Below are 25307 nucleotides of genomic sequence, written 5' to 3' on the forward strand. Positions count from 1 at the left end.
GCCTTGGAGCCAATACTTGTAAACCCTTTAAAAAAAATCTTAAGGTACTATTTAAATATTATGCATAAAAGTCTTTAAAAACTATAAAGTGCTGTACAACATAAAGACCTCATAGAATTATTATTATCCTCAACAACTCTACTAGCATTCTAAATCAGTTAGGTTTGTAGAACTTTCCTGGCCAATGGGCATTGGCAGAGTGGGTTTCAGTTTCCTCTGCTCTGTTATTTTAGATAGTGTGATTATGGATGTTGTAGGCAGAACCAGGGCCCAAAAACTTAGTTTGTCTCCAGTTTGGTGACCAGGCTATATACAATGAAGTTGATGACCTATATAAAGATGGGCAGAATTAAGGAAAGAATAGTGGATAAGAATAGATGATGGGGGAGAAATTCAGTGAAGTAGGAGTAGGCAAGATTAAACTGCTGTTCCCATTTTAGAGGTGAATAAACTGAGGCCCACAGATATTAAATGAAGTCAAGGTCTCTCAGCTTGTTAATGGTGAAATTGAGGCAAGAATTAATATCCTTCTAATCCATTTTTTTGGCCATACATAAACTGACATCAATGTCTAGGGATACCTTTTATCAAGAAAATAAATCAGTAATGTCTCACTTTGTGTTTTAGTCCTGTCACTAGAATAGCACATATCCACATCCATCCTCCAGCCCCTACTCATGGACTATGCTTAGATGGGATGATGTTAACAGATTTCTAAACTTTTTAGTTTAGGATCAGAATTTCAATGTGTTCCCCTTCCCTCAACATAAAGCTGAAGAAGTTTTCATAAGAGAGGACCCCAGGACTGAGGTTGACTTCCATCACCTCTGAAGTCCCTTCTGCCTCTACTGGTCTGTGGTTTGAAGATTCTATGAATATAAATTAGAAGGGAGGAAGCCCATTCTTTGTTTCTGTGTCTGGGGAAATATCTTTTCTGCAGCTACCTCAGAACAGGGTCATTAGGGAGGACTCCATTTATAAATAGAAAAAAACATCCTACCCAAGAAGGATTTTAAACCCCCCAGACTGGCCTTGTTCCTTTGTCTCTAATGGTATTCTTTTTATATTTTTAAAAAATAGTATGAAAATCAAGCTTTGATGTTTGGAAAATGGGGCACTTCTGGACTTGTGGGTCGACATAAATTTTCAGATGTCACAGGCAAGATAAAGCTCAAGAAAGAGTTCTTTTTGCCCCCTAAAGGCTGGGAATGGGAAGGTGAATGGATGGTGGATCCTGAAAGAAGGTAAATTTTCTATTCCTAGAAATGAACATATTGATTTCTCACTCCCAACCACCAATTTGTCATGTTTAATGTGCACTGAGTAGTAGTTAATTCCATAGAACTTTATGGGAAAGAGAAAAGATGCCATCCATGCTAACAGGAGCTAATAATTCTCTCTACTAGGATGAACAAACAGAAATTATCTTATGGAAGAAATTTTCCCACTGTAACTGACTGAAAATGGGGATTCCTACATAGAAACACTCCTCCTACCATCTGTGTACACGAAAAGCAGTTAAACACTGGGAAATGTTTTGGTCTAAATAATAAAGGCCTTGTCTGGAATACTTTCCTCTGTTGCCACAAGCATTCAGCATGGGGGTTAGGCCAATGTCTCTGAGTGTTAGGGGCCTCACTCTGAGTTGGTTTTCCCTATTGCTACTCTCAACTTCATGAAGATCATTTTGTTATTGCTGTTCAGTTGTGGCTGACTTTTGTGATCCCATTTGTGGTTTTGTTGGCAAAAATACTGAAGTAGTTTGCCATTTCCTTCTCCAGCTCATTTTATAGATGAGGAAACTGAAGCAAACAGTGTTAAGTGGCCAAGATCATATAGCTAGTAAGTGTCTGAAGATGAAGTTGAACTTGGAAAGGAGAGGTCTTCCTGATTCCAAGCTGGTACTCTATCCACTGTGCCACCAAGTACAATGGCAATTACAGGACCATCATATGATGCAACTTTCACATTGATGTCAAAAGTGAGGATTCAAATCCTCACTCTTTCCACTGCCCAGCACTATAATGTTTTATTGGAGTAAGTTAAAGAAAATCATGAAAAACTAATTATTCTAAGTCTTACAAATTACTTTCAGAACCTGTTTATGTATGATCTGTAAAATCAGGTAGAAAAGTCTTCCTTTCATTAGGACCATGGACTTCAGCTTCCTTGAATGGAATGGAGTTAGGCTGTAATGGTTATGCTTACATGAGAATCCTCCCTAAACCCAAATTTCCTTTTTTTTACCTTTTCTGATAACAGTAGCACCATTCTTCAAGTCTCTCAAGTGCATGTCTTCAGCATCTTCCTCACATCACATGTCCAATCATTTGCAAATCTTGCTATTTCAACCTCCATAATGTCTTTTGCATCCTACCCCTTCTCTTCATTCCTACAACTATTTCTTTAGTTCAGACTCTTGTCATTTCTCATTGAGTTCAGACCAAAGTTTTCCCATGCAGCCTCCCTCTCAAGCTTTTGCCTGCTCTAGTCTCACCTGCACACAGCTACCAGAATGATTTTCTTTAAGCAACAACCTAAATGCCATTCCTCTAAGTAGAGTAAACTCTGCTGGCTCCTTGTTGCCTGTGGGCTAACATAGAAACTGTTTATTTTTCAGTCCTTTGACAACCTGGTCCCAAGCCATCTCTCCAGCCTCACTGCACATTGCTCCCTTTCTTAGACACTGTAGTCCAGGTAAACTGGCTTTCTTTTTCTCTTCATAAATAGTAATCCATATTTCTCTTTCCTGTACCTTTATCCTGGGCATCTCCCCTTCCTGAAATATTTCCTTCTTCACCTTCACCTCCCTCAGAGTTTTCAGTACAAGTTCGAATGACAAAATCTTAAAAAACTCCAAGTAGAAGTTGTTTGCTCTGGTTCCGTCCAGCATCCTGTATCTCCCTAGTAATTCTCTTACTGACTACTGGGTAGTAGAATTTCTGATATTCTCACTATCATATCCCTTTCCTTGGAAATAACCTAGTGTGGACAGTTTTTAATCCATGAAAAGCTACATGGTGTGGTGAAAAAAGTGTTGGATTTGAACTCATAGCATCTGAATTTGAAACTCAGTTCTGTGGATAGAGTTCTGGGCTTAGAGACAAGAATATCCAAATTCAAATCTCAGCTTCAGACATATGATCCTGAGCAGTCACTTAACCTATGTCAGCTCAGTTTCCTCATCTACAAAATGAGAATAATAGCAATTTTTCCCAAGGATTTTATAAGGACCAAATGAAATTGTATTTATAAAGTGCTTAGCACAATGTCTAGCACATAATAAGTACTTAATAAATGTTTCTTCTCTTCCCTGTGTGACTTGGGCAAATCATTTCCCTGCTTTACACATCAGTTTATTCATCTTTGAAATAACAAGATTAGATAACCTCTAAGGTCCTGTTCCCCTCCTTGATTCCCTCCCCACTCTGATTCTGGGATCCTATGACAAGAACCACTGAGTTTAGAAAACTCAGTCAGTAATACAAGACACTGATTTCTCCCCAGTTTATTGACTGAAGCGGATGCTGGCCACACACACTTTACAGATGAAGTGTATCAGAATGAAAGCCGCTATCCAGGTGGAGAATGGAAGGCAATGGAGGACAGCTACACAGATGTGGTAAGATTTATCCTCTCATAATTCTGATAGTTTGTCATTTGTAAAAGAGTTAAGGTTAGGCAGTAACAAGTCTTTGATTTTCATCCTGTGCTTATAATTGTTCTATTACCATGAGATCTACCAAAAGGACTGGACCAAAATTGATTTTCATATTCATTTTGATGATGGCCTGAAGCACAGACCATGTGGTTGGAACTGAAAATGATGCCTTTCCAAAATTTGTATGAGAGAATTCATCAATATATATTCATCAATTTCATACAAAATGGTGGTTCATTAAAACATGGGATGCTAATGGAGTTGGGAAAATCTAGTGAAGGGGGTGGCAGGATCTTGGCTTGTTGTCTGAAACTCTCTCTCTTTTCCTTTTAAAAAGAATGGAGAAAAAGCAGCATCTCCTAATGAGATGACTTGCCCCCCTGGCTGGGAATGGGAAGATGATGCTTGGATGTATGATATAAACCGAGCCGTAGATGAAAAAGGTAATTGATTTCACTCCACAAGATCATTTCATTACTCCAATTGCATATGACAAATCTTGGTCAATAGGTTAAATAACACAGTCCAGCATGTATCCTTCTCTAGTGTAAGAAGAAAAATGAACTTGAAAGGAAGGATTATTTTTTACCTTTCTTTCTATTCCCAGGCTTAGCAAAGTGCCTGATACATAGCAGAGGCTTTATAAATGTGTATTGACTGATTAACTGACTGCTACAAGAAAATAGGTCCATAGACTAAAGACTCAAAATGTTCTGATGGTGGATGTGAACTGGGGAAAAGGACCGTATAAATAGCAGAATAGAGGATTTCGGTGGGAACTAAAGGGTCAGTAGGAATAACTCAGGGCAGAGTGAGAGGCAGAATCCCAGACTCATGGAACTGAGGATTTGGAAAGAGCCCAAGAGCTCCTCTAGTACCACTCTCATTTTTCAGAGACCCAGAGGTAAATGGGGCAAATGAACACTTCATGGAGATTTGCTTACCTTCCAGACAAATTGACCTCTTTATGTTAATAGTTTAAAAACAGCAACAACAACAAAAATCCCCCTCTTTTTCAGGCTGGGAATATGGAATTACTATTCCTCCTGATAACAAGCCAAAGTCCTGGGTTGCTGCAGAGAAGATGTATCATACACACAGGCGGCGGCGAATGGTCCGCAAACGCAAAAAGGATGTGACACAGTCGGCTGCAAGTACTGCAAGGGTAAAAGGATCAATGAGAAATGTTCTTCTATCCTTCACAAATGACCAATAACATTCAGGTGTCCATTTCTAAAGGACCTAATGTTCTAGGAAGTGATGGGAACAGGATTTTCCCCCATAATGTATTTCTTGTTTAATATTGAATTATTTCCTTGCAGGTGAAGTCCATAAGGTTTTAGGCATTATTCCATGATCATTTTACCTTTTACCTTATACCTGGTATAATGTACCAGAAGAACCCATATGAGAATCAATTTATATGGGTTCTGGTCTTGTCTCTGCCTATGACTTGTTCTATATAGTCATGAACAAGTCATGTCATCCCATCAGGCCATAGTTTATTTTTTATTTCATTTGTAAAATAAAGGAGTTGTAGTAGGATAATCACTAAGATCCCTTTAGGTTTTGAAATCCTCTTCCTACTATTGACTTCATGTAGTATTTTAATTCTGACGTCAATATCACAAAAGATAGAAATATAAGATTGTGCTAAAATGAATTTGTGTATCATACTTAATTTGGACTATTGGTAAATAGGTGATATATAGATATAAAAAACAAAACAAAACAGCATCAGGTATTATTGGAAAGCATAAAATATACCTTACTTAACTTTATTATACACTAAGTTAGTCATATTACTAATATATTTAAGTAAAACCCACTAGAAAGAATTATTTTTTTTAAATAATAGAAACAGAGTAGGTGATATTTCCTGCTCGCCTACTAAGTATCTATGTGATCTTAGGTAATTAATTGTCCTCCTCATTCACTTTGCCCATTTGTAAAATGGATAGTGTGAATACCTTTTCTCATTCCTTGAAAAGAATCAGTGAGAATAAAAGCAAATCATATGTGGAAAGCTGAAATGAAGTTATTTTTTGCTCCATTTTAGGGGTGGGAAGCACTAGAAGATAAAGAAGGCTGGGAATATGCATCTTTAATTGGATGGAAATTTCACTGGAAACAGCGTAGTTCAGATACTTTTCGTCGAAGACGCTGGAGAAGAAAGATGGCTCCTTCTGAAACACATGGTTCAGCTGCTATCTTTAAACTTGAAGGTGCCATTGTAAGTACATCAATACCTCAACAAGTCCATAATCCAGTCTATATGGGTGACCACTTCATCCATTCAATAGAGCATGTGCTCCCTGGCTTCCACATTTTACAAAGAACATTGATAAACTAAAGTTTTTCTCAAGGAGGGCAGAGCCAGAATCTTGAAGGGCATGCCTTATAAGAATCAGTTGAAGGAATAGGCATCATTTAACCAAAAGAAGAAAAGAGTTAGGGGCAACATAGGAGTTCCCTTAAAGTACCTGAAGGATTGTCCTGCAGAAGAAGGAATAAGGATGTTCTGCTTGGCCCCAGAAAAAAGAAATAAAAACAATGTGTAGAAGTCACAAAAAACACAATTTGAATGAATGAATGAATGAATGAATGAATGAATGAACAATTAAATAAAAAAACATTCACTGCTTACTATGTGCCAGGTACTGTGATAAATGATGGGAATAAAAAGGCAAGTAAGCAAGACAGTCTTTCCCCTCAAAAAGCCTACATTCTAACAGAGGAGTACAATGCATTAAAGTTGGAATGGAGTGATGAGAATACATGAATAGTAGCCTGGTTTAGAAAAAGCTGACCAAGGTCATGATGACTGGGCTTCTGGCATGATAAAATGAGTTCATCTAGTAAGAACCCAAGGTGCCAGAGGCAGACTCTGAGTTCAAGGAGGCAAAAGAGGAGGAGATGCCCAGAAGACAGACAGCAGTCTTTGGAAATGGCCAGGAAAAGAAATTTAGATTTAGAAAACTGAAACTCTACTTTGAGCCACCATAGAGCTTAATGTAGGCTCATGATTTTTTTTCCCTTAAAACCAGGGAAGTTGATCATATGAATCACTTTTGCCCCTTTTCCCATTTCCCCTTCTTTCCCACTCCTTTATAGCAAACAATTGCTCATAATGCAATAAAAGTTAGCTTATCTTTATTTGGAGACAAAACCCATTATGAAAGTACAAACAAATAAGTTTTAAAAAGAACAGGAAATTCCAAAGGGTAAGCTACAACAGTCTAGCTGGCAGCAATGAAGCAGAAAGGCAGAAGAGGAAGTAATGAATGGATAAATTCACCAGGTCCTAGAAATGAGTTGAAGAAAGCACAGTAGCATCCTCTCTTCAAATGGATAGTTCTTTTAGAGGATCAGTGAGCTAGATAAGACCCTGACTTGTATGTTGTTCAGTCATTTTTCAGCTGTGTTCAACACTTTGTAACCCTATTTGGGGTTTTCTTGGCAAAAATACTGGAGTGGTTTGCCATTTCCTTCTCCAGCTCATTTTACATATGAAGAAACTGGGGCAAACAGGGTTAAGCGACTTGTCTAGTGTCACACAACTTGTAAGTGCCTGAGGCCAGATTTGAACTCAGAAAAATGAAGCTTCCTGACTCTAGGCTCAGCACTCTCTCCACTACACCATATACTTAACCTCTAGTTTCTCATGGTTATAGTCAATTTAGGGTAACACTGCACCTCACAATTCACTTAAAATTGACTTTCCCCTCTTGTCCAATCCCCATGCCTCTGTTCCCCAATGTTTATCCTCCTCCTCCTCTCCCAGGACTAAAAACTTACCCAGATCCCCCCTTCCCATCCAGTTCCTGTTTCCATTGATCTTTCAGTCTCTTTCCAGCTGGAAAAAACTATACTTCCCAGCAGTCCCTGCTGCTGATATCAGACTACGTAAGAAAAAGTTTCCTAAAATTGAGGCTATCCAAAAAGAAGGAAGGCCTGCCTTACGAACCTGATTGACTTCCTTTGGGAATTTTAAGGATAGAATTCTTGTCTAAGGAGCTAATTTGAAATAGATTTTCTAGCACCTACTCTAATATTCTTGCTCACTACAAACTTCATTTCTAAAAGAACTATAAATTCTCCCCCCCCAGTATCTTCTTTTAAAGCCATTTAAATAGAAATGAAATTTTAAAATAGAAAACATATAGTAATTTCCTTGCATCTTCTTATCATCCAAGATAAAAACCTATTCAACAATTTAAAATGACATTTAAGTCTATTTAGAGAACCTTACCAACACATACTTCCTCCAGAGAACTGAGCACCTACAACTTAGTTTTTTGATCCTCACTCAAACAGGGTCTGACTTCCGCTCAAGAAAGATCTCCATGTCCAAAGTTCCATCCAACTGTGTGACAAAAAAAGATAAAGACCATTCCTTTGATCATTTAAAACCTTTAGTAGCCTCCTTGATTTTCTTTTTTTTTTTAATCCTTACCTTCTATCTTAAAATTAATACTAAGTATTGCTACTAAGACAGAAAAGTGGTAAGGGCTAGGCAATGGGAATTAACAGACTTGCCCAGGATCCCACAGCTAGAAAGTGTCTGAGGCCATATTTGAACCCAAGACCTCTCTAGGCATAGCTCTTTATCCATACTTACTTGATTGACAGCCTCCTTGATTTTCCAAGCAAGAAAGTAGAAGTATTTATTATAGACAATAGATTATATATTAGATATACATAGATACAATACAATTATGAAGAGCCTTTAAATTTTTTATGATAATTTGTTTATATAATTACTTTGGATTTTTAAGATGTCATTGAAACATTTTATTTTTATATCATCTTGACTACCAAATATATTTCCATCTTCCCCAAATCCCAGAGAATCATTCCTTGAAATAATAAAAAAAGGAAAAAATTCAGCAAAACATATTTAAACATAACTATGACAAGTATATGCAATATTTCATACCCTAATGTCTCAACTTTGTAAATGAAGAAGGGAGAAGTATCTTCTTATCTCTTCTCCAGGCTTATATTTTGAGGGGGACTATAATTATACAATCTAGGTTACTTTTGTGGTTGTTCTTTCATCTTATATTGTTATAATAGTCACTGCATATATTCTTTAGGTGGTTCTCCTTATCTCATTCTGTGTCAGTTCACATACGTTTTCTCATGCTTCTCAGTATTTATCATATTTATTGTTTCTTACACCATAGTAATATTCCATTTTGTTTTCACGTACTTCGATTTATTTTTATTTAGCTATTTGCCAATCAATGGAAATCCCTTTCCTTTAATAAAAAATCCTTACTAAAATCCAGTTTTCTGAGAAAGGTATTCCCTCCTCCCCCCCCCCCATTATTTAAGGCATAGTTGATTTATGTTTTACATTTTATCCTAGGGAGCAGACACTACTGAAGATGGAGATGAAAAGAGCACGGAGAAAAACAAACATAGTGCAACAACCGTGTTTGGTGCAAACACTCCTATTGTTTCCTGTAATTTTGACAGTAAGTTCCTAGCATTCAGTTTGAGACTCTTTCTTCTTATCTATCATTATTCCATAAAGAGGTTCATTTGGTGCTAAATAAACTTTAATGAAATTTTAAAAGTGAAATGAAATATTTAATATGTATATTTGGGAGTCTTTAAATTGCCAGTTTCTATCTGGTCTGGCTAATATATGTATGTACACAAAGGAAATTTACTATTTTATATTTCTTATAAATTAATTTTGGTTCTTTTTTTTTAAGGAGTATATAATTATCATCTTCGCTGCTATATATATCAAGCTCGAAATCTTATGGCTTTAGATAAAGATAGTTTTTCAGGTAAGAAAAAACTTAAAATCCTGAAACATTATTATACAATAAGTCAGCAATATTTTACGGTAAGATGTTTATTATTTCCCTATTTGGTCATTTCTAAAAAGCTGGGGGACACATGGTGGTAGACTGCCATCTGGTGGTATTTCAGAAAATCGTGGATCCAGGCTTCTTACCTCAAATAAAAATGAGAAGATTCAATGATGGAGAATCTTCCACCATCCTTTTCTTACATCTTTTTGCTTTTCTCTGAAGCTTACACAAAAAAATGAAGTATTTTGAAGAAATAAACATGTTTCTAGATAGGTTAGTTCCAATAGCATTTAATTTAGGGACTGAGTTTCTGCCTCTCTGTATGTGTCTGTAGTTGTACTTATTCTAGACCAAAGATGCTAGAAAACATTTTCATATTTCCCCTGGGGAGGGGGTGCCTCACTGAAAGTCAGAGGTAGAAATAGTGAAAATACCTAAGAGAAGTTTGCTTCTGCTCTGTTCTGATACTAAGGATTACAGCGGTTGTTTCCAGTTTAATGTGTTAGAATTCTATATTTAAAACTAGAAGAACATTGCTTAATTCAACCATCAGATACTGAGACCCAGAGAAATGACTCATCAAGATCACATAGGTTGAAAGTTGAAGGACTAATTTTAAACTAAAGTCCAGTGATCCTCCATGTCCAAGGCTCTTCTCACTTCTCCATGCTCAAGGATGAAAGAAAACTTTTTATTTATGTGATTGATAGTTGAGTTACTAATAAAACAGACACAGTGTATAAAAGGGAAAGAGCACTGGACTTAGAAGCAAAGAATGAGGATCAAATCCTGGCTCAGCCACTTGCTACTTATTTGGCCTTGGGCAAGTTCTGGGTCTCTGGTTCCTATATATAATCAAGGATTGTACTAGATGACTTCTAAGTTCCCTTCCAGCTCTAATTCTACAATCCTGTGACACCTATCATATACAATACTGACTTTTGGTCTTTCATTCAAAGATATATATATATATATATATATATATATATTAAAAAAGATAGACTCCCACACCAATGGTGCTCCTTGGTAGCATGAAGCTTCTCCAGCCAACCTATCATCTGTGACAATTTTTAGATAGTAGGTCAATATAGAGAAGGGTTGTACTTAGAAGTCTGGATCTTTGGTTCATTTATCTTGTTCATTTGTTTTAGATCCCTATGCTCATGTTTCATTCCTCCATCGGAGCCAAACAACTGAAATCATCCACTCAACACTGAATCCAACCTGGGACCAAACTCTAATATTTGATGACATTGAAATTTTTGGAGAACCACAAACAATCATACAAAACCCACCCAAAGTTGTCATTGAACTCTTTGACAATGACCAAGTGGTAATTCAACTGGAATTTCCCTAATGGTTGGGGGGAATGGATATATGAAATAATTTTAGTTGTCTAATTTGGGAGTTTCTTGTTTTCCCAGGGCAAGGATGAATTTTTAGGTCGAAGTTTTTGCTCCCCAGTTGTCAAGCTAAATCCAGAAGTTGACATCACCCCTAAGCTTCTCTGGCAACCAGTCATAAATGGAGATAAGGCTTGTGGGGATGTACTTGTAGCTGCTGAGCTTATTCTCAAAGATAAGGTAATTTGTCAGTTTTCTGTTCACTCCTTTCCGGGGTGGTCAGATGAACATGTTCATGTTCATATGCTCTGGAATGCTTTATTTAAAATAAAGATGTTACCATTACCATATTTACTTTACCAGGTTGGCTCCAATCTTCCAATTCTCCCATCTCAGAGGGCTCCAAATCTCTACATGGTTCCTCAAGGAATTAGGCCTGTGGTTCAACTCACTGCTATTGAGGTACTTCTCTCTTTTTCCTGATTTGAATAAATCAAAAGAATGTTTCCTGGGGGCAATTCTCCTGGGAAGGGAATAGGGAGTAGACCTACTATTTCACTGGCACAAGAAACAACCAAGTGAGGAAATTCTTTCTACCAATTCAAGTTGATGCCTTATCTTTTAGAAAGTTGCCTAAAACACTGAGATTAAATGACTTCACCAGAGTCATATAGCAAATATGTGTTAGTAGAAGAACTTGAACTCAGGTCTTCTTTTCTTCAAATTTAGTTCTATCTACTACTCCATAAGTTTAAAAATTCTAAATGTCACATAGGTGGGGGGGAGGGAGGACTGGGTCAGTCACATGTCTAGAATAAGGTCTCTAACAAAAGGGCACTGGTCCAAAGGACAGTGAACGCTTCCAGCACCTTGGACAGATTCTCTACAGAGACTTGGAGGCAGCATGGTGCCATGAAAAGTATTCTAAGCTGACTCAAGAAACCTTAGTTGGAGCTCAATCTCTGCCCAATTGTGTGACCTTGCACAAGTTCCAGCTCTGGCTTCTTCATATTTAAAGTGAAAGGACTGAAGTAGATGGTTTCTAAGATCTCTTCTTGAATTTAATCTATTGATTTCTGTCTTAAGGAAAAACATTGAGAAGACATGCAAAATGAGGTGTTCAGAAGTTCTAATCTGTATTGGGGAGGGATGGGGTAAGAGGAAGTAAGAATACTCTTATCAATATAAGTTAAGAGTCCATCAAATTAGTGAATAAAAGAATACCCTCTCTTATACCACCCCTGTATAGAGAGTAATGTGATTATGGGATGGATAGTTGTCTCAATGCCTGTGAAGGATCATTATAGGTAGCCTGTGAGTGGAATCTTCTGCAGAGCTGATGAATAGCTACCTAGGCCTAACCAAAAATTTTCTTGAAGACAGTGTACTGAGCAGTTCAGAATGATGGTGAGAAAATGGGACAAGGCAAAGAATGTTCATATCAGTATATCTGGGTGGTGGGGGTAGGGAAGAGGAAGGAATAGGAATAAAACAGTGGTAAGCAATGCCATTGTAGGCCAAGAAAATCATTATGTGCTAGTGTAGGTACCTAACTCAGTGACTTGGAGTATCTCCTTCTGGCATGCTTTTTCAGGAGCTAACAATTCCCTGCACTGGTCCAAGCAATTCTGACCCTATTATTCCAGAATCCTTCTCAATGATCAACTCACTTAACTGTCATTCATGGGACCAAAGAATTTAGAATTGAGGAAACCTTAAAAAAAAATCTAGTCCAATTGCCTCAGGAGGGACTTGAAATCCATGGAGAAAAAGTGAGTTGTCTAATGACTTATAGCTAGTGTCAAAAAGAGGACTTAGAACCAAGGTCTTCTGACTCTTAGACCAAGTGTTCTTTCTACTGCCCCAGACTGACCCTTGAAATCCAAGGAAAATGTCCTTCCTGAAATAGAAAGCTAAGGATTTTGGAGGGAAGGTCATTTATTCTATATATCTTCTGCTATTATTTCTTTTTATTATTATTTATTAAGTGTTTACTTTGTCCTAAGTACCATACTAAGTTCAAGGGACACAAATACAAATAAACAAGACAATTTCTACCCTCAAAGAATTTACATTTTTTTTCAATTTCAAACATTGTTCCTTGGTTACAAAAATCATTTTCTATTCCTCCTTCTCCTTCCCCCACCCCTCCCATAGCTGACACGCAGTTTCACTGGGTATTGCATGTGTTCTTGATCAAAACCCCTTTCCATGTTGTTGGTATTTGCACTAGGATATTCATTTGGAGTCTGTACCCCCAATCATATCCCCCTTGACTCATGTAGTCAAGCAGTTGTTTTTCTTTAGTGTTTTTACTCCCACAGTTTTTCCTCTGGATGTGGATAGTGTTCTTTCTCATAAGTCCCTCAGAATTGTCCTGCATAACTGCATTGCCACTAATGGAGAAGTCCATTACATTCAATTGTGCTACAATGTTTCAGTGTCTGTATACAATGTTCTCCTGGTTCTGCTCCTTTCATTCTGCATCAATTCCTGGAGGTTGTTCCAATTCACATGGAATTCCTCCACTTTATTATTCCCTTGGGCGCAATAGTATTCCATCACCAACATATACCATGATTTGTTCAGCCATTCCCCAATTGAAGGGCATCCCCTCATTTTCCAATTTTTGCCACCATGTGCTATTATTTCTTAAAACATTTTAGACATTTAAAAAATGACTAAACAATAATCAGGCCTAAAGAATTCCCTGGTTATAAACAACTCATTCTTAGAATACTTTTTTCCTTTTGAATATCAATATTTGGGGTGCTGACTTTCCTTCATTCCCTTAACAATTTTCCTCTTTTTTATTGTAGATTTTAGCTTGGGGTTTAAGAAACATGAAAAACTACCAGATGGCTTCTGTGACTTCCCCAAGTCTTATCATAGAGTGTGGAGGAGAAAGGATAGAATCAGCATTGATCAAAAACCTCAAGAAGACACCCAACTTTCCTAGTTCTGTTCTCTTCATGAAAGTGGTACTGTATCAACTCTACCAATGGATATATTTAATATGCTAATGGTTAAATTACATTAAATGTGGAAGCATATAATATACTGAATATGTGAAGGATATGAGACTCCATAGTAGAAGGGCCTTAAGAGTTGGTTGGCTTTCCCTTCCTCCAACATACCTTGGATGTTATGACCCCAGACCAAAACTCTCAATGCCCTGAGAAATGCTATAAGACTATGAGTTGTAGGGAAAGTTACACCAATTTGTATTGGAAGAGGAAAATTCTCCCTAAGAACTCCTTACATTGATGAAATTGCAGCTCTAATTTAAAAAATGAGGAAAGATCTATGATTTTATCAGCTTTGGGAAGTCTGATATAATTCAAGACACATATTACATTGGAACTCCCTCCACCAACATAAGTCACAATCTATCTGTGATTTAGATAAGACCTAGGGAGTTACCTGAACCATAACAGACAGATGGAAATTTCTTAGTTAAATATGTAAAAAAAAATAGCATAATAGCTAATGTGTTTTATTTACATACATATAGTGCTTTAAGATTTGCAAAGCAGGGGGCAGCTGGGTAGCTCAGTGGATTGAGAACCAGGCCTAGAGACGGGAGGTCCTAGGTTCAAATCCGGCCTCAGCCACTTCCTAGCTGTGTGACCCTGGGCAAGTCACTTGACCCCCATTGCCTAGCCCTTACCACTCTTCTGCCTTGGAGCCAATACACAGTATTGACTCCAAGACAGAAGGTAAGGGTTTAAAAAAAAAAAGATTTGCAAAGCACTTTTTATGTTATCTCATGATCAAACATCTCCATTGTCACAGTGGTGCCCATGAATAATAATTATAACAGTACCTTCTGTTTTTTCATCTCTTTAGCTCTCAGTTAAATTCCAAATTTTCCTAGTTCCCAAAGAACAATTCAGGAAATGTTTAAATGCCTACTATTTATACAAAGCATACTGGTGGGGGAGATATATACATAGATCAATTAGATGGCCCTCTTGGCGCTCATAGTCAAGTAGAAATACCTATTATTATATTTGTATTGTTGTTCTCAGTTTTCAAAGCATTGTATCCATTATCTCAGGGGAGACTTATGCAATAGATGGGGCAAAAAATATGATTTCTATTTTATGGAGGAGAAAACCAAGGCTCAGAGAAGTTAGGAATTTGTCTACAGCCATCTAACTAGTAAGTGGCAAAGCCAAGTCTTAAATGTAGATGGTTGTTTTTTTTCACTTCAACTCACATTGCTTTTTTATCAAGAATAGGAATAGACTAGAATAGAATCCTCTTGGCCACTGGCTTATACCAGTGGCATAGTTAAAATCTTCAGCTGAAACAATTCCTCTCCAGCTGAGGAGCAAAGAAAGGAAGTGACTTAATGCTAACAGTCATTGGACCTAGAAAGAATGATGAAACTTAGACAGGTCTTGCCTTCCAATTAGGCCCTGGGTCCCTGCTTCCAGGATGCCCTAGGGCACCTGTCCGACTTTTCCCTTGGGAATCACACCAGGTCATAAGAGATGAGATGAATTAGACTCAGATTAGAGTTCAGCATGACAGAATTTAGGTTTCATCTCAATAATAAGATGTAGTCTTAACCCCAGCCTGAACTTGCATTTTTGGGTAAAGAGTCAAAAGGGTGATTGTGTCTCAAATACAGTTCTCGAAGTGGTTCCCATTGTGCTATTCTTCTGTCTCTGCTACCTCTAGCTCTGAGGACGTGTCAGCTTCTAATCTAGTTCGATCAGACATTGGAGAACAGGACAGTTTCAAGTTTGGGAGAGACCATTTATTCATGGTCCTATCCTCTAGTTTCTGGTTCACATGTAAAACTAAGGTTCCATCTAAACCCAAGGCTGGGTTTATATATATGTCAGCCTGTGACTCCTCAATCGGACTGTGCCATGTAGGTCTCTTCTAGTTGGATGATGTACATGATTGGTGGATATTATATATAAAATGTATATGGTAGTGGATCATATATACATAAAACATGTATATGTATTGCTGCTGCTGATCCTCTAAAGCTAAAGTTTTCGACAATTGACCTAGGTGCTTTGAGATGACATTCCCTTAATTGAAAGTCAACAGTTTCATCTTAAATGTGTTTTGATTCACTTTGGGTATGTGTTCAGTTAACTAGTCATTGAATATTTATTAGACCCTACTATTTGCAAGGCTCTATGCTAAGCTCTGGGGATCCAAAAAAAGGCAAAAACAAAACTAAACAAACAAAAAAACCCAACCAGTTTGGGATCTCAAAAAGCTCACAATCTAATGGGGGAAATAACAAACAAAGATGTACAAATTATGTACAGGATAGATAGGAAATAATGTAAAAAAGGGAAGATAATAGAATCCAGAGGGTTTGTGAAAAGCTTCCTGTAAAAGATGGGATTTTAGGTGGATCTTAAAAGAAGCCACGGAGGTCAGTATTTGGGGTGGAGAATAAAGAACATTCTAGGCATGAGAAAATTCCTGGAGTCAAAAGATACAGTTTGCTTAGCATAGTGCCTGGCACAAAGTAAGTGTTTAATAAATGTTTGTTGACTTGAATGTGGCCTCCTCCAAAGACAACCCTTGGATCTTAAATTATTGTAGTATCTGTGCATTCTCATCCCACTTTGAAAGTAATCTCTCAAAAGGGCAGGTGAGTGTTTCTGTCCAAAAGAATTTACTTTCTTTAGTTACCTACATATCTTGTAGGCTAGAACAAAATAGGGGAGAAATAGGAGAGGTTAGATTCAGCCATAACTACTACGGGATATCGGAGGCTATGTTCCAAGATGCTAAGATTTAGAGGGCAATAATAGCCCTTACATGCCTTCAGTACTATAGAAACTTAGAAACTACTGAGCTTGGCACCTGTACAGTGAAATAAGAAGCTAGCTGGTAGCTCCTTTCCCCCTAAAGAGCCCTCTCCAGTGCAGCAGATTGTTCTAGCTGTGTCTCAAAGACTTGCACCAGTGGAGGATTGTATCACATTGCTTTTATTGCCTCTCCAATTGAATTCATCTTAAAACCTCCATTTTTTGGGGGGGTGAAGGTATCTTCAGGCATGAAAAATGCCAATTATGGCTCTAATTAGATTGGTAAATTTTTACACTTATTTAAAAAACCTCTATAGTTATCCTAAAGCAAAGTAATAAAACTCTGTTGAACTCACAGCTATTGCCCAAGGAAGAATTGTACACACCACCATTGGTTATCAAAGTGATCGACCACAGACAATTTGGGCGAAAGCCCATCGTGGGTCAGTGCACCATCGACCTTCTTGAACAGTTTCGTTGTGACCCTTATGCATTTAAGGAAGATATTGCACCCCAGGTAAAAGGTAAGTATCAATGGCCTCTTGAATTCACGCCAAGCTTTTCTTCTAGAAACCTCAGAGGCATACATGCTTTGTCCTTTGTGCCAATCAAAATTCCTGTCTGGAAAAACAGGGAAGGAAAAAGCATTACTATCCCCCATCATGGATGGGGAAGCATGTAGAAGCTAATTGATTTGTACATAGTCACACAGCTTGTCAGTAGCAGAGGGTCAGAGGTCTTCTAGGCAACTTTGCCTCTAATTACTTCTGCTTTTTTAAAAAAAAAAAAAGGAGAACTGCAAATAGTAGAGGGAGTGTTTATAGCAATGGGATCATGACATCATGGAAGTAACAAGTTTTAGGATTTTGTGTCAATCTTATCCTGCCTTGAAGAAATTTGATTGTGTTCCTTGAGAAGACCTTGTTGTATAGAAGCTGTATAACAGCAGAAAGAATGGGAGTTAGGAGAGATCTTGGTTCATAGTCTTTCTTTGATAACTCTTAGCTGTGTGGCTATGGGCAAGACACCTAGTAACTTTGACTACTTTCGCAGTTAGGTGGTTCAGTCAGAGGGCACTAGGCCTGGAGCCAGGAAGATTTGAGTTCAAATTCAGCCTCTCACATTTACTAGGGATAGTAATGCTAGTATTTATCTAAAATGGTTGTAAGACTCAAATAAGGTAGCATATGTGCAGCATAATAGCTCTATAAATATCAGCTATTTTTATTATGAATTCATCTGACAAACATTTATCAAATGCTTTCTATGTGCCAGGTGCTAAGGATACAAAAACAAAAACAAAATTATGCTTGGCCTCAAGAAGCTTATGATTATGAAGATCTCATATCTAATAAAGCATCTTCAGTTATAGAAACAAATCAAACAGATGGCAGAACAGTAAATATGCTTCTCATGCAAGATTTTTATAATGACACATTTTTTAGCCAAGAAATGTCTTATGAAATGTTATCATTAAGAGCTAAAGTTATTTGTAATTTGTTTCTGATACCATTACATCACGGCTAAAATTAGAACCATTCCTAATGCTTCATTTTGGACTCATAAGATGGACAAAAGGATCTGAGATAAGAGGTATGTTAGTGAGGAAACATATGAATAGAGCCTCTGGGGAGTCCATTCAGGTGGGAAAATATAACCCTGAATATACTTGTTAGAGGTCATTAAAAAAGCTCATGCTCGAACATATATTCAGTACAGCACTATGGATGCCACCTCCTTATTGCCCATTTCCCCATTTCTCTTGAGAGCCCCACTATCCTTTCAGTCTACACAGGATGGTGACTTCCAAGCCATCCTTAACTCCTGTCTCTCCCTCCCTGCCCACCATACTTTTTAGTTTGCTGAGTTCTGTTGACCCCCTCTCTACAACATGAATTGCTTTTCAGCTTCTATCTTGTCTGCCCCACTTAGCCGGGATGTGGTTATTGAAGTTGAGGACACAAAACCATTGCTTCCAACCAAGGTAAGTTTCAGAGTTGGTCATTTTTATTATTTGGCTTTGATTTTTGATGCTAAAAGAGTTGGCTTTCAGGAAAACAGCCACTTAATTTCATTTATGAAAAATAAAAGGAGTTTTTTTAACTGAGTTGTTAAATTGAATTTGAATGTTAGAAAAGAAATTCCTCAATCAAGCAAAGAGTAAAATGAGACAATTTTTAGTTTCTTGCCAATGGTATATGACAGGGGTTAGCAAACTACACCAAGGCAAGCTAATATTGGCTTCTACATTTTTAGGTAAAGTTTGATTGTATTTTAAAATGTAAAAACTATTCTTAGCTCAAATGTCCTTACAAAAAGAATTTGGTCCTCAAGCTATAGCTTGCTAGCCCTTGGTCTACAAGATAATTTGCTTCATGGAAACAAAAAGAGAGAAGGAAAAAGCTGTACTGTTAATTTTGTTGCATGCCCAAATTGTGTGTATCTATGAGGTAGAAATGGTACTCTTTTTAGATATTACTATATTTGATGATATACAAGTCATCCTGAACTCTAAAATTTACTCAGTTTTAAAGCAAAATAATGAGGAGAAAAATGTTAAAACAAGACTCTGTTCTGTTATTCTCTTGCCCCTGCCAAAATCATTTCTACTGATTCTAGAAGACTGGAAAGGAAAAAAGAAAAATCACACTGTTTCTACTCAGAAAATATAAGACAAAAAATTCTTTGCTATGTAGATATGGCCTAAAGCTAGGAGGCACAAGGGGATAGGGATTCATCTTCCTGTCTTCAGATCTGGCCTCAGATATTTCCTAGCTATGAGACCCTGGGTAAATCACTTAATCCTGTTTGCCTCAGGTTTTTTTCATCTGTAAAATGAACTGGAGAAGGAAATGGCAAACTATTCCAAGTATCTTTACAAGAAAACTCCCAATGGAGTCACAAAGAATCAGGCACAACTGAAAATGTTTGGACAGCAAAACAACATAATAAACAAAATCTGGTATCTTGTACCTTAATATATGGATCAGTAAAAAAAAATCACATTTCAAAAATGTATTAAAAATGTACATTTGAGAACAGATTTGAATCAGTACTCTAAAAATCTGTAAAGAGTGCCCCTACCCACCACATATTCTCTCACACATTCACACACTAGACATCCTACCTAGCCACCAAATGAAATGACAGCTTGTACATCTTTTAGGACAAAAACTGAATTCTCAGGGTGCAGGGTTATCCCCAAAGCCTGCCTGAACAGCAGGAACTGGGGTTAAAAAGGAGGAGGAAGAGTACTTATTTTTTATTATGTAGTTATTATTTTATATTTTATTTTACTTCATATTTACTATTTATTACTACTTTATTACTTATTGCAATACTATTACTTAAAAAAAAAAAACCTTTACCTTCTATCTTACTATCATTTCTAAGACTGAAGGGCAAGGGCTAGGCAACTAGGGTTAAATGACTTGCCCAGGGTCATACAAGTAGGAAGTGTTTGAGCCCAGATCCTCCCAGATTCAGGGCTGGTGCTCTATCCTCTGTGCTATCTAATTGTCCCTACTACTCTTATTTTTATCCTGAGCTTTTATCATAGGAATAGAGAAGGCTATCTTGAGTCCTGGATTATATCTGTGATCTGCCATAATTCTGGCCCCTTCATTGTCAACCTTAAATGCTTCTTGTGATCAGAGCTATAGGAGAATCAAAAGAAATATAAAACACATTCCCTATCAATGTTCCCTCTAATTTTTTTTTTGAGTTGTGACTGGGTTGACCAAGCTAGTAAGGCAACAAACCATAAAAACTGAGCATATGTCAATCAATCGATCAATTAACAAACATTTGTGAAGTATCTACTATCTGACTGGCCCTGGAGAGTGAACAGAGTTGATAGTGTTATAAATTTGGGAGAGCTAGTATTGAAGAAGCCATTAGTTATTCATACCTTACTGTGAATTAGTTTAATCAGCACTGCTTTTCTAATACCTGTCTAAGATTTAATGAGGAAGTAGCAATTTTGATAGACCAAAAAGCAACAGTTGTGAGAAGCTACCTTTAAAAAAATCATAACAGTTTTAAAATGGCAGCCACCATCACCCTGATTTCATGCAAGAAATTCTAATCCCATTTTTGCCATTAATTTGCTGTATGACCTAGAACAAATCATTAACCTCTCTGGGTCTTAAATTGCTCACTTGTAAAATGGAAGAAGTTAAACTAGTTGACTAGTTAAACTAATTAAAGATGACCATGGCTAGCTCTCACATTGGCAAGATGGTAACTATAAATGTAGTTGGTGTCTATTCACAGTCAAATGAACTGAGTGAACTTTGGAAACATCAATCAGTCTGATTGGCTGATGTCTTATTGACCTTTATGGCCACATATTCAATTCAGATGAAATAAATATAAATATATTGAGTGGGTTAGGTTGAAATAAACTTCATTGGTCCAAGGGGACTACAATTGCCTTTGTACTCTGGATAAGAAGATGGAACTTGATTCACTCCTTCAAGCCATAGAATTTTTTGAAGCCAATGCTTGAGCTCCTCATAAGTCTGGTGAGCTATGAATTGAAATTAAAAAACAAATGGGGTGAGGATGGGGAGGGGAGGAGGTATTGAGTGTTTCAGAGAGCTGGGCTTCTAAAGTGCCAGTCCAATGATCCACTGGACTCCAATGTGGAAGATTCAATGATTACCTTCCCATTTCTAGTGTTTAAGCAGCATGTCCACAGCAATCAGCAAAATGACTCCTCCGAGAACAGTGCATGTATGTATGCTAAAAAAATGCATGAAGCTGACTGGGAAAGGTTGGACCTTGGGCTAAGGCTCTAATTTTCCCTTTGAGGGTTTTCTTATAGGGAGATTTTGCAGCAAAAGATGCTTTTTATGGTTGGTGATCTATGAAGAAGGGAAGCTCCTATTTCTTTGAACACTTTTATTCTTTCCACAGATATATGATTGACTATGGTCAAACAATTCTCTTGCTGTTGGACATGAACTGGTATCCAACAGCACTCATATATAACTTAAATAAATGAGTGAATTTTAGTATTAAAAAACAACAAGAATAATTTGGTATAGCGTTTTTTCAGGGTTTTCATTAAAATAATGGATTTGCACTGTGGAAAAGTAATTGTGAACACCATCAATAAACTAATGATATATTTAACTGTATTTAGTGAACCAGTTGAGAATTAAAGCCCAGAGAAAACAATCTTTCTCTCCAAAATCACTGATTTAATTCTAAATATGACTTCTATACATTTCTTATTTTTTATCATTTCTCTATCAATAGTCTTCCTTTCTTGTTTCCTTCCTTTCTTCCTGTTTTCCTTCTTCTTTCCTACTTTTGCTATAGTGCTAAGCAAAATAAAGCCTGAAAGCTGAACCCAAGAAAGTCTAAAAAAGATATCAATAGCAAAAATATATGTTCTTTCCAGATGGCTTGATCAATGACCAGTGGAGCCTGTAAGATTTTTAATCTTAACATCTGAAGTTAGCGTAAGGTTGAGATATCAGGAGGGAAAAAAGAGACTTTTCTTTGTACTGTTCCTTTAAGGACTTAGAGCCATTGCACAGCTGTTTGCAAAGGACAGAACCAGGCTTCAGGATCCCAGTTATCCTGCTTCTCATCTCCCAGATGTGCTCATTGAAGAGGATTCAATTCTTAGAAGAGTGAAGTAGAGAAATGTAGCCAAATTTAGAGTAGTAGGATAGAACCCATCAGAGTTAGCAGCTTTTTGGAAATGTGAACCTCTTTTCAAGACCAGAAAAATGCCCTTGTTGAGGTAGCATGAGAATAAGGAGAGACACAAAAGCAAACAAAAAACAGACCAAAAAAAAGCAGGCAAGGAAAGCAAGGCAGTCATGCTTGGATCAGCAAAGATACAGAGAGTTTTTGAAAGAACAAAGAATAGAATCTTTTAGCAAAACCCTTTAGTAATCAAACTCAATCAAAGGGTTGGGAATTGGATCAGAAAAAAAGGAGGCCTAAACTAATCTTTTTTTCTTTCATTATATGAGCATTGCTTGGGCAGATCTTTTCACACTGTATAATATGATTAAAACTCATTATAGAATCCTTATAAACTTCATTTTTCTATGGGAATAATTTTGGTGTAATTTCTAGAATGGCAGCAAATAAAATGCTTCATTCTGAGACCATCTAAGACTAAATGAATCAAAAGAATACACTCATATCCTGGGAATGTTAAATCCTGAATGATAAGTAAATATGTACTTTTTTTTTTTAATCCTACGTTCTCGGTATCTCCATCCTCTTGCCATTTGTGTGGCTCTCTGTCCTGCTGTTGCACACGTGTCCATGATCAGTTAACTGAAAAGGTAATTTCTACCTACTTTGGCTGTACTTTTTAGTCCTTTAGTGCCTGTTTGTAGTTGGTATGTGATGGAAGAACTTTTAAATCAGGGACTGGGTCATGTAGGTCATGGACCACACACCAATGTGAAGCCCTCTGTCCTGGGCATTCTGTTCTTGTTGTTTCCCAACAATCACAGATGTTGAGAGGCAAACGTTGCACTCAGCAATATCACCCCATGTGGTACTTCCCTCAATAGGAGAAATTAAGAATCCAGTAATAAACTATTTTTTCTTATTTTGTTGTTAATTACTTTATCTTAATACCTTAAAGAAAATTACAGTGAAAAACTATTATCAGCAAAACAAGGTTTCAAGATAACCCCAAGGGGCTCATGATAAAAAAAGCTATCCCTAGCTAAAGAAGGAACTGATGGAATCTGATTGCAGATCAAAGAACATCATCCTTCACTCTATTTCCTTCATGAGTTTATTGTGTGTATATATATATACACACACACACACATATATATGTCTTCAGTCATGACAGGAAGAATATGGAAATATATATTGCATTAAAGAACTAATATAATCTATCCACCTATGGGAGGAAAGGGGTGAGTGAAAGAGGGAGAGAATCTGAATCACAAAATGTCAGAAAGCAATTGTCAAAAATTGTTTCTACATGTAATTGAAAAAATTTCAATAAAAATGAGTTAATTCTTTTCAAATTAATTTTTTAAATTAACAAATATTTATTTTATCTCACTTCTCAATGAGGAAAAAAAAAACAAAATCTTGGTAATAAATATGCACAATCAAGCAAAACAAATTCCCTGACTGGCTTGTTCAAAGCATGCTGAATGTTTAGTCTATCACCTCCCCACCAGGAGATGGATAACATAATCAGAACAATTTATATTATGGCATGATCATTGTAAAAAACAAAAAGAGCCTTGCCTCTGCCAGCTTTGAAAGACTTAAGAATCCTAATCACAGTCACTTTTTGATATGTCTCCATGATAACAAGGAAAAATAACTCTCAAAAAAGCAACCATATCTGATGGCATATGACATTCCTTACCTGGGTGCCTCTTAACCCCACTGAGAAGAGGGATATTTTTCACCTTATTCTCCAGAACCTAGGATTTATCCTTTCTTTACATTAATCAAAAGGCTGAATTCTGTGTTAGAATTAATATATTTGTTCTATTTCTAAGTCTATGATCCTATGAAATATCAAATCAGTAGGATAAAAAAATTTAACAAATGAACAAACATGGTAGCAGTTATAAGATGTGACCCAATCATTCACAAAACAGTTGATTGAGTACTAGTGGCACTAAAATTTCTGGATAGCACATTGAGACTGACCAACAGTTAGAATCTTTTTTAATGATTCAGCCACAACATATGTAGACATATCCTAAATAACATTATTTTTTACCAAAACTGCACATTTATAAATGCACATTTGTGATGTGTACATGATGGTGGGGGCTCAGTTAGGACAATCTGGGTTCAGATTCTGTCTTTGACATTTAACTACCTGCATGACTCTAGGTCACTCTCTGAGCCTCAGTTTCCTCATCCACAAAATGAGAATAATAGCATCTACTTTATAGGGCTGTTGTGAGAGTCAAAGGAGATAATGTAGGGTAAGCACTTTGGAATTTTTTAAGCACTCTTTGGATCTACATTGATGGCAGAAATTCCCATGCTGATAGTCTCACAGATATTTAATCTATGAATATAGTCACATAATATATTTTAAAAGAAATTTAGTTCCTAGCTTAGACATCTGAACTACAATTTCCACTTTGTGGGGAATATTTTTAGGAGGAAGAAGTTGTTGACTGGTGGAGCAAATTTTATGCATCTGTTGGAGAACCTGAAAAGTGTGGGCAATATATCCAGAAGGAATATGCCAAACTAAAGGTAACTTGAAGATGACTCCTAGAGACCATCTGGGATTGGGGAAAGAATGAGTGGCAATCATTTCTTGGTGGAACAGAGATGGTTAATTGCCCCCATCAAAACTGAAGAGAATATATAAGTGTTGGGCAAGAATGGGATCTGTGTTGGACCACACAACAGAATGTGATGATTCTGGGTTACTGTGGTAAATGGTGACCTAGGGAAGTCAGAAAGTAGACACAGATTTAATGGGGAGTTCATTTTGGAATATTATGGGACATCTGGGTAGATGTGTTTAGCAGACAGTTAGACTTACAGGATAAGGAATGTTCTTGGGTGCTGGTTTGAGGGCGCCTGACAATGGGAATCCTGGAGTATGGTGGGCATTCTGGAGTGGACTGGGCCCCATTCTTCTAAAAACTTGCAGGAAAAGCATTAGAGAAATAAATCTACAAACAACCTATGGATTACTGTGGTT

The 25307-nt window shown here is 37.0% G+C and overlaps 1 protein-coding gene across 5 annotated transcripts in view; it reads left to right on the forward strand.

The window, feature by feature from the left end:
- Nucleotides 1-25307, forward strand: part of MYOF (myoferlin) — a 166170-nt gene that overhangs the window by 122314 nt on the left and 18549 nt on the right. For all 5 annotated transcript variants that reach the window (XM_056802419.1, XM_056802423.1, XM_056802407.1 and 2 more), the window contains 14 exons: nt 1081-1244; nt 3508-3622; nt 3999-4104; nt 4681-4826; nt 5721-5894; nt 9036-9144; nt 9388-9465; nt 10644-10825; nt 10917-11075; nt 11199-11297; nt 13655-13816; nt 16983-17148; nt 18532-18608; nt 24752-24850. In XM_056802419.1, coding sequence (XP_056658397.1) covers nt 1081-1244; nt 3508-3622; nt 3999-4104; nt 4681-4826; nt 5721-5894; nt 9036-9144; nt 9388-9465; nt 10644-10825; nt 10917-11075; nt 11199-11297; nt 13655-13816; nt 16983-17148; nt 18532-18608; nt 24752-24850 — 1836 coding nt within the window. The remainder of the gene's footprint in view (nt 1-1080; nt 1245-3507; nt 3623-3998; nt 4105-4680; nt 4827-5720; nt 5895-9035; nt 9145-9387; nt 9466-10643; nt 10826-10916; nt 11076-11198; nt 11298-13654; nt 13817-16982; nt 17149-18531; nt 18609-24751; nt 24851-25307) is intronic.

The sequence above is a fragment of the Monodelphis domestica genome, chromosome 1, assembly GCF_027887165.1.
Source record: "Monodelphis domestica isolate mMonDom1 chromosome 1, mMonDom1.pri, whole genome shotgun sequence".
Lineage (NCBI taxonomy): Eukaryota > Metazoa > Chordata > Mammalia > Didelphimorphia > Didelphidae > Monodelphis > Monodelphis domestica.